At 32.5% G+C, this 13778-nt stretch overlaps 1 protein-coding gene across 2 annotated transcripts in view; it reads right to left on the bottom strand.

Annotated features, from left to right (window-relative positions):
* LOC114332627 (ATP-binding cassette sub-family C member 4-like) overlaps window positions 1-13778 on the bottom strand; it is a 298183-nt gene that overhangs the window by 185606 nt on the left and 98799 nt on the right. For both annotated transcript variants that reach the window (XM_050645698.1, XM_050645699.1), the window contains exon 2: window positions 11939-12049. In XM_050645698.1, coding sequence (XP_050501655.1) covers window positions 11939-12049 — 111 coding nt within the window. The remainder of the gene's footprint in view (window positions 1-11938; window positions 12050-13778) is intronic.

Consider the following 13778-nt stretch of genomic DNA (forward strand, 5'->3'; position numbering starts at 1 on the left):
ACAGAACTTTAAGTTTTAAGGAACACCTACAAAGAACGGCAGAAAAACTGAAGACGCGAACTAATATAATCCAAAAGCTATGTGGCACCACATGGGGGTCCTCAGCCTCCGTACTCAGATCATCCGCTCTCGGACTCGTATACTCGGCGGCTGAATATGCTTCGCCGGTATGACTCGATAGCAAACACACGAAGATCATTGACACCCAATTAAACCAGACAATGCGAATGATCTCAGGTACAATTCGACCAACACCGAACTATTGGCTTCTCATTCTGAGTCACATTCCACCGCCGAAACTAAGAAGAAGTCATTCTCTTCTCAGAGAATCTCGAAAAATCGATGCTAACCATCAACTACCCATCCACCATGATAAGCTTGATATCTATATGAACAGACTGCGCTCCAGATATCCCTCATTGTTAAGGGCCGTCTCCCTACATCAGGAACATTTCGACCTCACCAACGCTTGGAGAAGACAATGGGAGAGCGAGTCACCACAGGAATCACACCAAATGGCCTGTATCGATCAGAAACCGCCAGACTTTGAACTGCCCTGCAATACATGGACGTGAACAGAATAAGAACAGGTACCGGTAGATGTGCTGACAGCTTGCATAGATGGGGAAAGGCCCATACTCCTGAATGTGACTGTGGTGCGCAACGGCAGACCGTCCGCCACATTATTGAGGAATGCCCCCGAAGGCAGTACCCTGGAGTTGGAGTTTTCGATGAGTTCCTGAATGCGAACGAAAATGTTTTACATTATACTAATACATTATTCATGTAGTGTTTTATATACTTTTTTTTAAATTATGTGTTCTTATTGTATCTGTGCCATACGATAAATAAAAAATAAATAAAATACGCAGGCAAGAGTGATTCACGTCGACCAACAAATGTTCATACGCTTCAAATACTATGCAATTCGTCTGAAAAATGTCAAGTTGAACGATAAAGTTTGACTCGATCAGTCTTTTGTTTAATCGACAAAAGTTGACCGATTAAAATTGAAACATATTATGTTCTCACAGCTATAATCATTCGATTTTAGTTGATCCACTAAAGTTGATCTACTAAAATAGAACCGTGAGAATGCACCTTGAGAATGCACCTTAAGGGTCTCCTAATGCGGCCGATATTATACTGGTATTTACATTGTTGTCAGATCTTCCCTTTTCCTTGAAATCTAATGAAATTTCTTGTTTCAAATGGAACATCCGATACATTTCTTGTCTTCTGAAATCCTTAAGAAATACTAACTATTTTTTATGTAATATCCTCAATGCCTATGTTAGAACATACAACAATATAAAAACAGCAGGTAAAAATTATAAAAATTAATTTTTTCGGCCTTCAGAGACATTATTTTAGGTTCTTTAGATCATTAGAAACAGAAAAGATCTGGCGTAATTATTCTTCTCTAAAGTTGAACGATTCGAATTTAAAAGTGAAAAAAAAAACTGAAAAATGACGATTTTCATTCTTAAAAACACAAGTAAAAAATATTACATTTAAAACTACGAAGAGCTTACTTTCAAGCTCAAATCTTATTCCATCAGTTCCCGATATGTATTTTGGCGTTGTTTCTTTTAAAACATTGTCATTTAGTTGTTAATGCAGCCGGACCTTCTATAGGTCGGTTCAATAACAATTAAAAAAAAAAACAAAATTTCTTATCGGGAACTGATAGAAAAAAGTTTGATTTTAAATTTAAGGGAAAAGGCGCAAAATGTCACCTACCAAAATGTTCAATGTGTTTTAAATGCATTCATTTTTTGCGAATCCTGAGAAAATTAATACATATTTTTAAAAAATTTAAACGCAGAATGAAATATTACGTTACAACAGAGGGCCGAAAGTCCCTTAGAATAAATAAAAAGTTTTTTTTAATGAAATCTTTGCAATTAAATATCACACAAAATTTTCTCTTTTACTTTCACCCCTGTAACTTATTAAAATAAATATTATAGAAGTTTTCAGAGATTTTCGCCCCCCAGTAATAATGTAATCTGAGACGAAAAAATTAACTTTTATAATTTGTTTTATTATTTTTTTTTTTAATTTGTAAATGTAACAATTACGCAAACTCCAGCAAAATCCGAAATTACGGCATTTAGGAATTATTACTTACTTACTCATTCCTCTTCACTTTATGTGGAGCATAGGGCGTCAACTGTCTGCCTCCATTCTGTCCTATCCTTTGCACTGATCTTTATTTCTGGCCAGTTTTTCCCAATAGCATTAATTTCTTTCTCCACACTTCTTTTCCACGTTTCTACGGGTCTACCTGGTCTTCTCTTTCCATGTGGTGTGTATTGTAGGGCTTGCCTAGCTATGTCTGTGCCAGGTCTCCTTAGTGTGTGATCCATCCAACTCCATTTCCTTTTACCTAGATATTTATTCTTCTTCTTCAATTGCCTTATCAGAATTATCCGACGTAGGCGATCACCATTGCGAAGGCTTCTCGATCTTCTGCAATATGAAACAATTGCCCTGCATTTGATATCTGAGTCCATTCACGAATGTTTTTTAACCAAGAAACTTGCTTTCTTCCTACACCTCTACGGCCCTCTATTTTGCCTTTAAGGATCAGTTGTAATATTTTATATCGACTTCCCCTCACTATATGTCCCAGATAAGACATTTTTCGATGTTTAACAGGTATTTATTACCTAGGTAATATTACATAAAAAATAATCAGTATTTCTTAAGGACTTCAAAACGTAAATGATATGTAGGGTATCCTATTTGAAATAAGAAAGTTCGTTAGATTTCCAGAAAAACAGAAGATCTGCCAACAATGCAAGTATCAACATAATATCGGTCGCATAACAACACCCTTGCTCAATAGAATATGTGAACAGCGTTCACGCCATTTACGAAATAATTGAGGCGTTCCATACATAAAACCGTGACCAGACATCTCGTAACGCGACAATTCATAACCGGACAAGTGGTAACGGACAACTCGTAACGGCGACCATTTGTAACAGCGACACTTCGTAACGGCGATAGTTCGTAACTATACAAATTCGTAACGGACAATTCATAACGTCGAAACTGAATTTTTCTGTTTATTTTTGTTAACGTGGAAACTAACTGGTATTAAAGTTATAATTGAAATGTTTATCAATTCAACGAGTCAGTACCGGAATTAACATGTTTAACACATTTTATATTTCGTGTTTCAGAATATATTAAGTCTTTAAATACAAACAAATATTTAAATTCATCAGTGGCGTAGCGTAGGGGCGGCAGGGGCGGCGCACCCCGGGTGGCACTTTTTAAGGAGCGGCAAAATTTAACAATAAATAATAAAAATATTTTGTAAATATTTGGACCATTTTATACTTTTATTGCAACTACAAATTTGGACCGATTGAAAGGAGCACGGAATTTTTCATTACTTATTTTGTGACAAATTCTGGGAATTCCTTTGCTTTGAATGATATTTTGTAACGACTGGCAACAACATCTATACTGACTTGTGGGAATTCCCCGTTTATGACTAACAATCAGTACAACTTTTTTCGGCACTTTATAACGTTGCTATTCTTTTTTTTTTCTTATCGACATCGTTGGGAAGTTCTGCTAGCAGCTACATAGACAAAAGAAGGATTCAAGACACGCGGAGTCACGCCATATTGTGGAGTGCAGAGGCGATGCCGTAAATGTGACATGGCATCATTACAAAGACATTCTCGGGATTCTCGTCACTTTGAAAAAAACTGACATCGGCAGGTGAAAGCTTAAACACTAGGACAGATGCATGTGCTTTACTAGTTTCGATGCAGTCATTTTCCTTTCTTTGATTTTTGGGCTTATGGCAAGCGGTGCTACATGAAGTGAATGATGCACAAAAATATTTACAAACAAGGGGACTTAACATAAAGATTGTGCGCTCAGAAAGTAAATGCTTTGCAGATGATATTGACAGAGAAAAGAGAGGAATGGGCAAATGGCGCTGTAGGTTATGCAAAAATATGTGTGAAGAACTTGGAATTTCCATAAAACCTCGGAGCCGCATAACAAGAAAGCATATTTTTGATGACGGAAAAATGAGTTGAGACGAAAGCTGTTTTCTTCGTTAGAGTTATTAGAAACTCGTGAGCATTTTCAACATCAACAGAATTTAACGGATAAGTTTGTTTATCTAACACCGGCTGTATTATTAGATCCAGACAACACTGAATGTAATCTAAACTACGCACCTAACGAAATTGACGAGCAGGGTTTCAAGTTGAAAAAACTTCGACTGCGGATTTTCGTTGCTGCTACAGGCAACGAAATTGATTAATGCAGACTCACTTGAATTATTTAAATTTATTCTTAAATCCAAGCTAGAAGATACTCTGCCCAATATTTTAATAATGTTCTGAATATTTTTCACAGTTGCTATAAGCAATGCCAGCAGTGAGGGGAGTTTTTCAAAATTGAAATTGATTAAAAATTATTTAAGATCGTCAATGAGTACTCTAACTAATTTGGCTATTTTGTCTATTGAGCAAGAGGTGTGTGATGCGATGGACAGTGACGATACAATAAAAGACTTTGCTCTTAAAAAATGTAGACGAATAAATTTTTAATTAAAGACGGAAGTTTTGTTTTTAATCCAAACAAATACTCATAGGGGAGATGTGCCTGAGTGAGACGGCATACTGGCTGAGACGGCATATCACGCGTTTTTCGTAAACTATTTCAAATTTGGTGCCTAGTGTGACAGTTTTCAGTTTCTCAAGTTAGAATTTCTCAACATTGCTGAACTTATGCATGTTAGTTTTATTTTGACAGCAGTAGCCTTTGGAATGTTTAATAAGTAGGAGAAAATATTTATTGGCTTTTTTGTATCATATTATAATTCGCGAGTCTTTACACCTAAATTAAGTTTTTAAATTGTGTGATGTTCTTTTACCTTATGCCCAACACGCTTGTATCGATTTATATCTTAAAATTGTGCTTAAGAAAAATTAGGTTAAAAAAACGGGCTGATTGTAATGTTGCCTGAGATGGCATAGTAAGTAGGTGGATTAGATGGCATAGGTATGCCATCTCACCCTTATGCGTTTTTACACTGCATTAATTTTGTTATATGATTGGAGTTTACCATTACAGTTATGGATCGTTTTAAGAGGAATTCGAACCGACAAAATCGATTCCGTCGACGTTGAGACAAGTGACGAGGAAGATGCTGCTTGCATTTTTTGTAATGACCTCTTTTCATTATCTCGTTCTCGAGAAATTTGACTAAGATGCCAAATTTGTGGCAAGTGGTCATATTCCGAATGTGCCGGTGTATCCAAGACTGCAAAAAAATTCATTTGTGACTTATGTCGAGATTAGTGCCTTTATTTCAAGGGTATGCTATCTTACCCACAGTTATGTGGGTCAGATGGTACATGCAATACTTTAAAATTTATTTTTTCAGAAAAAAACTATATGGACCTTATTAAAAAATAATGTTATATTTATGTAAATGTTCCTAGCACTGACTTTGATTTTTATTACATGTCTAACTCTATCGATTATCGATTAAAAAACATTTTAAAAAATTATGCCGTCTCAGACATATCTCCCCTATTAATTTACAATAAAAATAAAAATATAACATTATAGTATCGTTCTAGTTCTAATCAAAAATTGATTTTATTTAATTTTGTCGATCGTCAAGGTGTACCTAATCTTAAATCTTAAGTGATAGGTACCTAAGTTATATCAATGTATCTAATTGGTTAAAGTAAAAGAATTTTTGTATTAATAAACGTGATTGTAAAAGTTAGATAAACTTTTTTATTTAAAATCCAACCTGTATAATTCAAAATAATGATGTCTGTTCTCGCCGAAAAGTTCTCTATAATTAATATATGTAATGTTATACAATAAATTAAAATACCTAAATAAGAGGGCGGCAAAATTGTCTTCCGCCCCGGACGGCCGACACTCACGCTACGCCACTGAAATGCATACAAACTTTTATATTTTTAAAAGTTTATCCCTCGTACTGTTCCTTTAATTTGCATATACATACCTAGACAAAGGAATAATGAAGTAATTCGTGAAGAGACAACCGTCTTTAGATATTTCCAACTTTCTAAGTATACATTTTGTAAAGGAAAGATTATAATTACCTGTTATTATAATAAACCATGTGATTGGTTATAGCGTTGGGGTATTCAATCAACGGTTATAGTTGATAAGAGGGATAGCTTTTAATACTGTAATACTTTGTTTAAATAGTTTTATTATATTTTGAAACACGAAATATGAAATGCCTTAAAAAAATTTATCCTCATACTGATTCGTTAAATTGATAAACATAATTTCATTTATAACTGTAATAAGAGTTAGCTTCCACGTTAACAAAAATAAACAGAATAATTAAATTTGGGCGTTACGAATTGTCCGTTACGAATTTGTATAGTTACAAACTGTCGCCGTTACGAAGTCTCGACGTTACGGACTGTCGCTGTTACGAATTGTCCGTTACCATTTGTCCGGTTACGAACTGTCGCGTTACGAGATGTCATGGAACCACATTAAACTCACTCTGTATTTTGCATAAATTAAAAACAATTGTAACGAAATTTTATATACAATTTTTTAGTGATATTATCAGGATTACAAAATATTTGAAATACATAGATTAACAATACAGGATGGGCCAAAGGAAATAGTTCACCTCGATGTTCGGCTGTAGTTATCAGAATTTAAAAAAATGCCGAAACAGGTCCATTTTATTTTTATACTGCAATTTTTTGCTTATATTTCATTCTAGTTACGTCATCCAATAGAGCGTGATGACTTATTTAATAGTATAAATCTTAATACCAGTATTTATACAGGGTGATCAAAAAAATATTATTTGGATTAAATTAGTTGACTCAAATAGAAGAATGTAGGTAACTTACTTGTCTCAAAATACATTGTACTGCTGTCAGAAAATAGAAAAAAATGTTTATTTCACAAATAAACATTTTTTCGCTTAAATTAAATCACAAACAGCCTCCCACTTAGCCCTTGACAGTTTGAACATTTAATTTAAGCGAAAAGCAATGTTTATTTGCCAAATAAACATTTGTTTTTCTATTTTCTGACAGCAATAGAATGTATTTTGAGTTATTTAAATTACATACATTCTTCTTTTTGCGTCAATTAAGTTAAAATTTAAAAATTATTTTTTTGTCACCCTGTATAAATAATGACATTAATGTTTACATTGCTGAATAGAAAATTGAACACCTTTTCAAATGATCTACCACACGACCCCATTCCCATTTAAAAAATCATCTATTAGTTAGGTCATCACGCTCAGGTGGACGACATCACTAGTATAAAATGCATACATATATAGATATGACAAAAAATTTCAATATAAAAATATATAGTCCTGTCGCCAGTGGGGGTACAACGGCCTCCTTAATTCAGATGGACTTGTTATATTTAACATCGATAAACAAAGAACTTGAGGAATTACATAACAGCGAGTTTACATTCTAAGCAAAAAATGTTTTTACAAGTTTTTTCGTAGGATGCATAGTTTTCGACATAAACGCGGTTGAACTTTCAAAAAATTGAAAAATTGCAATGTTTGAACCCGAATAACTTTTGAATGAAAAAATAAAATAGCAATTCTTCTTACCGCATTTGAAAGTTCGAGTCAAATTCTATTGGTTTTGATTACTTTAATTGCTAAAAATTAATGTGTTTATTGTTAAACAAAGCTATAAATACATAGTGATTGAATGATGTTTTCAATGCATTTCTCATTTGAAATCGAACGAGTAGGCGCGCATACAGACAATTTCTACGTAGATTACGTACATTAAAACGCATGCATTGGGCACGAGAAACACTATGTGTTTAGGGCTCTGTTTACAAATAAAAATTTAATATTTAGCAATGCAAATAATCAAAACCGATAGAATTTGACTGGAACTTTGAAATGCAGTAAGCAGAATTGCTATTTTATTTTTTAGTCAAAAGTTATTCGGGTTCAAAAATTGCACTTTTTCGATTTTTTGAAAGTTCAACCGCGTTTATCTCGAAAATTATGTATCCTACGAAAAAACTTGTAAGACCATTTTTTGCTGAGAATCACCCAAAAAATAGGTACAAAAAAATGTTTTGTTTTGAGAAAAATCGCTGTTATATAATTCCTCAAGTTCTTTGTTTATAACAATCTTATCGACATCCGGATCAACTGTTACCCAAAAAATTCGTGTTCTACGGGTCAAAATACATAAAAAAAATTTGGGTAAGTCCATCTGAATTAAAGAGTCCGTTGTACCCCGTCCCCTGGCGACAGGACTAATAAGTTGACCTGTTTCCCCATTTTCTTAAAATCTAATAATAGTACGTTCTTTAACGGTAAAATATTGCAAAACCTCCTAAATTTTAAAGAACCGCTTGGATTGACATGAAATTTGGCATACACATAGCTAACAAGTCAAAGAAAAAAAGTGATATAGTGCCGATATGTGCTTTTGCCCCGGGGGTGGTGTTCACCCCGTCTTGGGGGCGAAAAAATATTCGTCCAAAGTAAGTCCGAAAATGGATAAACTGACTAATTTTAAGTAACTTTTGTTCTATCGATTTTTTTCACTAAGTCAATACTTTTCGAGTTATTTGCCAGTGAATATGTTCATTTTTTCAACAAAATAACCACGCTTTTAGAAGGTTTTTTGCAAATAACTCAAATAATAAGTATTTTGTCGAAAAAATATTTGTAGCAAAAATATAGCCTGTAAAAATTTAAAAAATGGTGTAAATATCACGTCTCTGTACACAGTAGAAGCAGAGTTATAGCTAATTAAAAATTGGTTCATATTCGTCAAATTCCAAATGGAATACTTTAACGTGAAGTAACCAAAAATGAAACACATTTCGGGGAAAACTCATTACAACTTAATTAAAGTGTTAAAAAAAAGCTTCATTTTTGTTTTATAAAAAAAATTCTAGCATCAAAAGTAAACAAGTTACGCTCAAAATAAAGTTAGTCCCTTTTTTTTGATAAAAAAATCGGGAAAATAAATCACCCCCTAATTAGTATCTCAAATGAACTTTAGACCAGGGCGGATCTGTAAAAATATTAGTACATTTGGACGTTGAGAGGTGACTCAAATTTTTTTGCGGAAATTGCTTGAAAATAACTCAAATAATAATATTTGAGTTATCCTCCCTCTCAAAAAGGTCCGGAACATTGTTTAAATAATCAAAATGTCTAAAAATGAAGGAAAAATGCGATTTTTTTCTTGGTTTTTTGATTATAACTTTAAAAGTATTCATTTCCGAGAAAAGTTGTACTAACATAAAAGTTGCATAATTAAATTTCCTACAACATAGAATTAATTAAAAATTTAAAAAATAGTCACCCTTGTTACAAAATAGCAATAATTGCGAAAAAACTATACAAAAACAAGTATTCGCATTTTACGTTCTTTCAAACATTTATGCTACATTTAGGACCTTCATATTTTACCCAGAAAAATTTTATGATACAGTAAAACAATACTGTAAATTTAATTAAGATCGGTTCAATAGATTTTGCAAAATAAATTTTGCAATCCAGCTTTCGCAAAAAAAATTCGTTTTTTTAAATTGTTACAGGACTGAAAATAAAGCAAATAGCAAGTTAAAATTTTTTTTGCGTATAGAAGTGTACTGTACCTTCTATTTGCAATTTGCAAAATTAAAATCGATTAACTGCCACGGCGTCAGGAATTTTTTTAAATAAACATTAATTATTGGTGCTACGCGCAGGACAGCGGATAGTTTGCTCTGATTGGGCATTTCAATGACCTTTGATAATGATTGATACATTTTAATTTTTATTACATTTCGATATAAATAAATAAATTTGTTTGTTGCAAAATAAAAACACATACTCTATCCTTTGAAATAACACTTTTTTTAGCAAAAACTTTCTTTGTTCATATATTTTAACTTAGAGAATAAAAGTTTATTATTTTTAAACATATGCAATTGTTTAAACAATACTTTACAAACAATAATAAAATTAGTTTGATTTTTGTGGAATTAAAATATTAAATTACAACAAAATATAGAGTAAGAAAATAATATATTAAATAAAGATTAGAAGAAATTTTGATGGAAATCAACTTGTGTGAATCGAACACCGCTGTCCTGCACGCAGCACCAAAAATTAATGTTTATTTAAAAAATTTGCTGACGCCGTGGTAATTATTCGATTTTAATTTTGAAAATTGCAAATGAAAGGTACAGTACACTTCTAATAGCAAAAAAAAATTCAACTTTATATCTGCTTCATTTTCAGTCCTGCAACATTTTTAAAAAATGAATTTTTTTTGCGAAAGCTGGATTGCATAATTTATTTTGCAAAATCTATTAAACCGATCTTAATGAAATTTACAGTGTTGTTTTACTATATCATATAGTTTTTCTGGGTAAAATATGAAGGTCCTAAGTATAGTATAAATGGTTGAAAAACGTAAAATGCGAATACTTGTTTTTGTATGGTTTTTTTCGCAAGTATTGCTATTTTGGAACAAGGGTGACTATTTTTTAAATTTTTAACCAATTCTATATTATAGTAAATTTAATTACGCAACTTTTATGTCAGTGCAAGTTTTCTCAGAAATGAAGATTTCGAGTGGGAGGATAACTCAAATATTATTATTTGAGTTATTTTTAAGCAATTTCTGCAAAAAAAATTGAGTCACCTCTCAACGTCCATCTCAAAACAGATGAGCCCTGGACTACTTAGTCGTTACGACTTCGTGTCGTAAGTTTCTTGACTCGTGTATGTATTGTTTATAGGATCTATAAGTTTCATCGGTTCAAAGTCCTTATTTTTGAAAGGGCTGTAGTTAAAAGGGGTTGAACGAGAATAATGATCACGAATGTATGCAAATTTAGAAACACCAAATCTTAATCAATTTTTGTCTAACAGAAAGACAAAAAAATACATGAGATTCAGAAAAGCAATGGTGACTTATTTTGTTTTTCGAGATTTTTGGTACAGTTTTTAAGTTATTTAAAAAAAAGCATATTTTTCAAAATTAAAATTTTTGAAAATTTTATTTTAAAACCAAATTTTTTTAAAAATAAGCACTTTGAATCCATGAAACTTACAGATCATATAAACACAACATAAGTAAAATAATTTGTGGAGCGGTAACGAATAATTTCATTCAAGTTGCTAATTAGGGGGTGGTTTTCCCGATTTTTTTTTTTGCCAAAACAAAAGGGACCAACTTTATTTTGAGCGTAACTTGCATTAAATTTAATGCAAGAAACTTTTTATAAAAACAAAAATAAAGCTTTTTTTAAACACTTTAAAAAGTTATAATGGATTTTCCCCAAAAATTGCTTAATTTTTTGGATATTTCACTTCGAAATATTCTATTTGAAATTTGGTGAATATGAATCTATTTTTCATTGGCTATAACTCTGGTTCTACGAGGTCCAGAGACCTAAAGCGTACAACATGTTTTTTCTTTTTTACATGCTCTATTTTTGCTAAGAACGTTTTTTTTCGATAACATACTTACTTTTTGAGTTATTGGCGAAAAACCGTCTAAAAATGTGGTTATTTTGTTGAAAAATGAACATATTCACTCGCAAATAACTCGAAAAGTGTTGATTGGGCGAAAAAGCTCTATAGAACAAAAGTTACTTAAAATTAGTCAGTTTATCCATTTCCGGACTTATTTTGGACATATATTTTTTCACCCCCGAGAGGGGGCGAAAGTCACCCCCAGGGGAAAAGCACACATCGGCACAATATTACTTTTTGTCTTTGACATGTAAGCTATGCGTATGCCAAATTTCATGTAAATCCAAGCGGTTCTTTAAAATTTAGAGCAAAAACCGTGAAAGAATGGACTATAACTACTATCAAATATCGAGGTGGACTGTTTTCTTTGGCTCACCCTGTATAAGAGATTATAAGTTTTACCTTTGAAGCGTATTGATTGTAGCGTGACATGTGTCTGAGTTGAGCGTGTTGTAGATATCCGACGGTTGTAATTTTTTCTTAAAACCAGTTTTAAAAAGTGGAAATATCCAGCTAAAAAGAAACATATTTATTATCCATTGGAAATCGTTTAATTTGCTGTACATAAAATATTTAAGGAAATATAGAGTATATAAAAAGAGGTTCAAAATTATGGAATAAATTAGTTTTTTCGAGAATAGGCCCGTTTGAAGCAAATCTCGAGACAGGTCAATTTTGATTTTTAAATTATGATTTTTTGACATATAGGTCATAATAGTGACGTTACTCATTTGGGCGTGATGGTGTAATCGCTGATTTTTTAAATTATGAATAGGGCTCGTGTGGCAGCTTATTTGAAAGGTAATTTAATTCTCTATACTTTATTCAGTAATATAAACATTAATGTAATTATTTATACAGACTGAATAAAAAATCATTTTTGAATTAAACTAATTGATGCAAAAATAAGAATGTATCTATGTAATTTATTTAATTCAAAATACATTTTACTGATGTTAGAGAATAAAAAAAAAATGTTTATTTAACAAATAAACATTGCTTTCCGCTTAGATTTAATATCAAACCCACTACCTCTTGACAGTTTAAACATTTAATTTAAGCGAAAAGCAATGTTTGTTTGTCAAATAACTATTTTTTTTTAATCTTTTCTGGCAGCACTAAAATGTGTCTTGAGTTAAATAAATTACAGAGATTCTCCTTTTTGCGGCAATTAAATTAATTCAAAAATAATTTGTTTGGTCACACTGTATAAATAATGATGTTATTGTGTATATTACTGAATGGAGAATCGAATAACCTTTCAAATAAGCTACCACACGTATCATATCTTCTTCTTCTTCTTGACTGCAGTCTTCGCCGCATCCACTATGGCCCTCCATCGTCTGCGATCTTGCGCTTCGATTTGCCATTGTTGTACCCCAATCCTAGATAGATCGGTTTCAACATCATCCTTCCATCTTTTTCTGGGACGGCTCACTGATCTTCTACCGTCTGGTCTCTCGAAAAACACTGTCTTTAGCACTCTGTCTTCCTCTGATCTTACTACATGACCTGCCCATCTTATCCGATTAGCTATTATATATCTGACGATGTTTTCAGTACCATATAGAGTCACCAATTCAGCATTGCGGCGCCTTCTCCACTCTCCTGTCAATTCATCTCTTTGAGGACCAAATATCATTCTGAGGACTTTCCTTTCAAATATCAGCAATTTATTTATTTCTCGCTGATGTAGAGTCCATGTTTCACTCCCATATGTAACAACTGGGCGAATAATTGACATGTACAGTCTTAATTTAGATTGTCTTTTCAGCAGCTTAGATCTTAATAATGATGATAGGGAGTATAATGCTCTATTTCCCGCAGCTATTCTTGCTGAGACCTCTTTTTCTATGTGATTGTCCTCTGTGATTACTGCTCCCAGATATTTAAACTCTTTTACTACTTCAAAGTTGTGGTCATTAATAGCTACGTTCTGCCTAACTCTTGGTCTTGGATTTTTGGTCACCAGCATATATTTCGTCTTCTCTTCATTTATTCGAAGGCCCAGGTTACCTGTTTCCTCCTCGAGCTGTGAAAACACCTCTCTTACGCATCATATCCCCGTTTAAAAAAATCATCGATTAAATTATTACGCTCAAATGGATGACGTGACTATTATGGCATATATGTTAGAAAATCATAATTTAAAAATAAAAATCGACGTTTCTCGATATTTTTCGCCAAAGAGGCCTATTCTCAAAAAAAAATGAATTTATTCCATGATTTATAACCTGTCTGT

This window comes from Diabrotica virgifera, chromosome 3, assembly GCF_917563875.1.
Source record: "Diabrotica virgifera virgifera chromosome 3, PGI_DIABVI_V3a".
NCBI lineage: Eukaryota > Metazoa > Arthropoda > Insecta > Coleoptera > Chrysomelidae > Diabrotica > Diabrotica virgifera.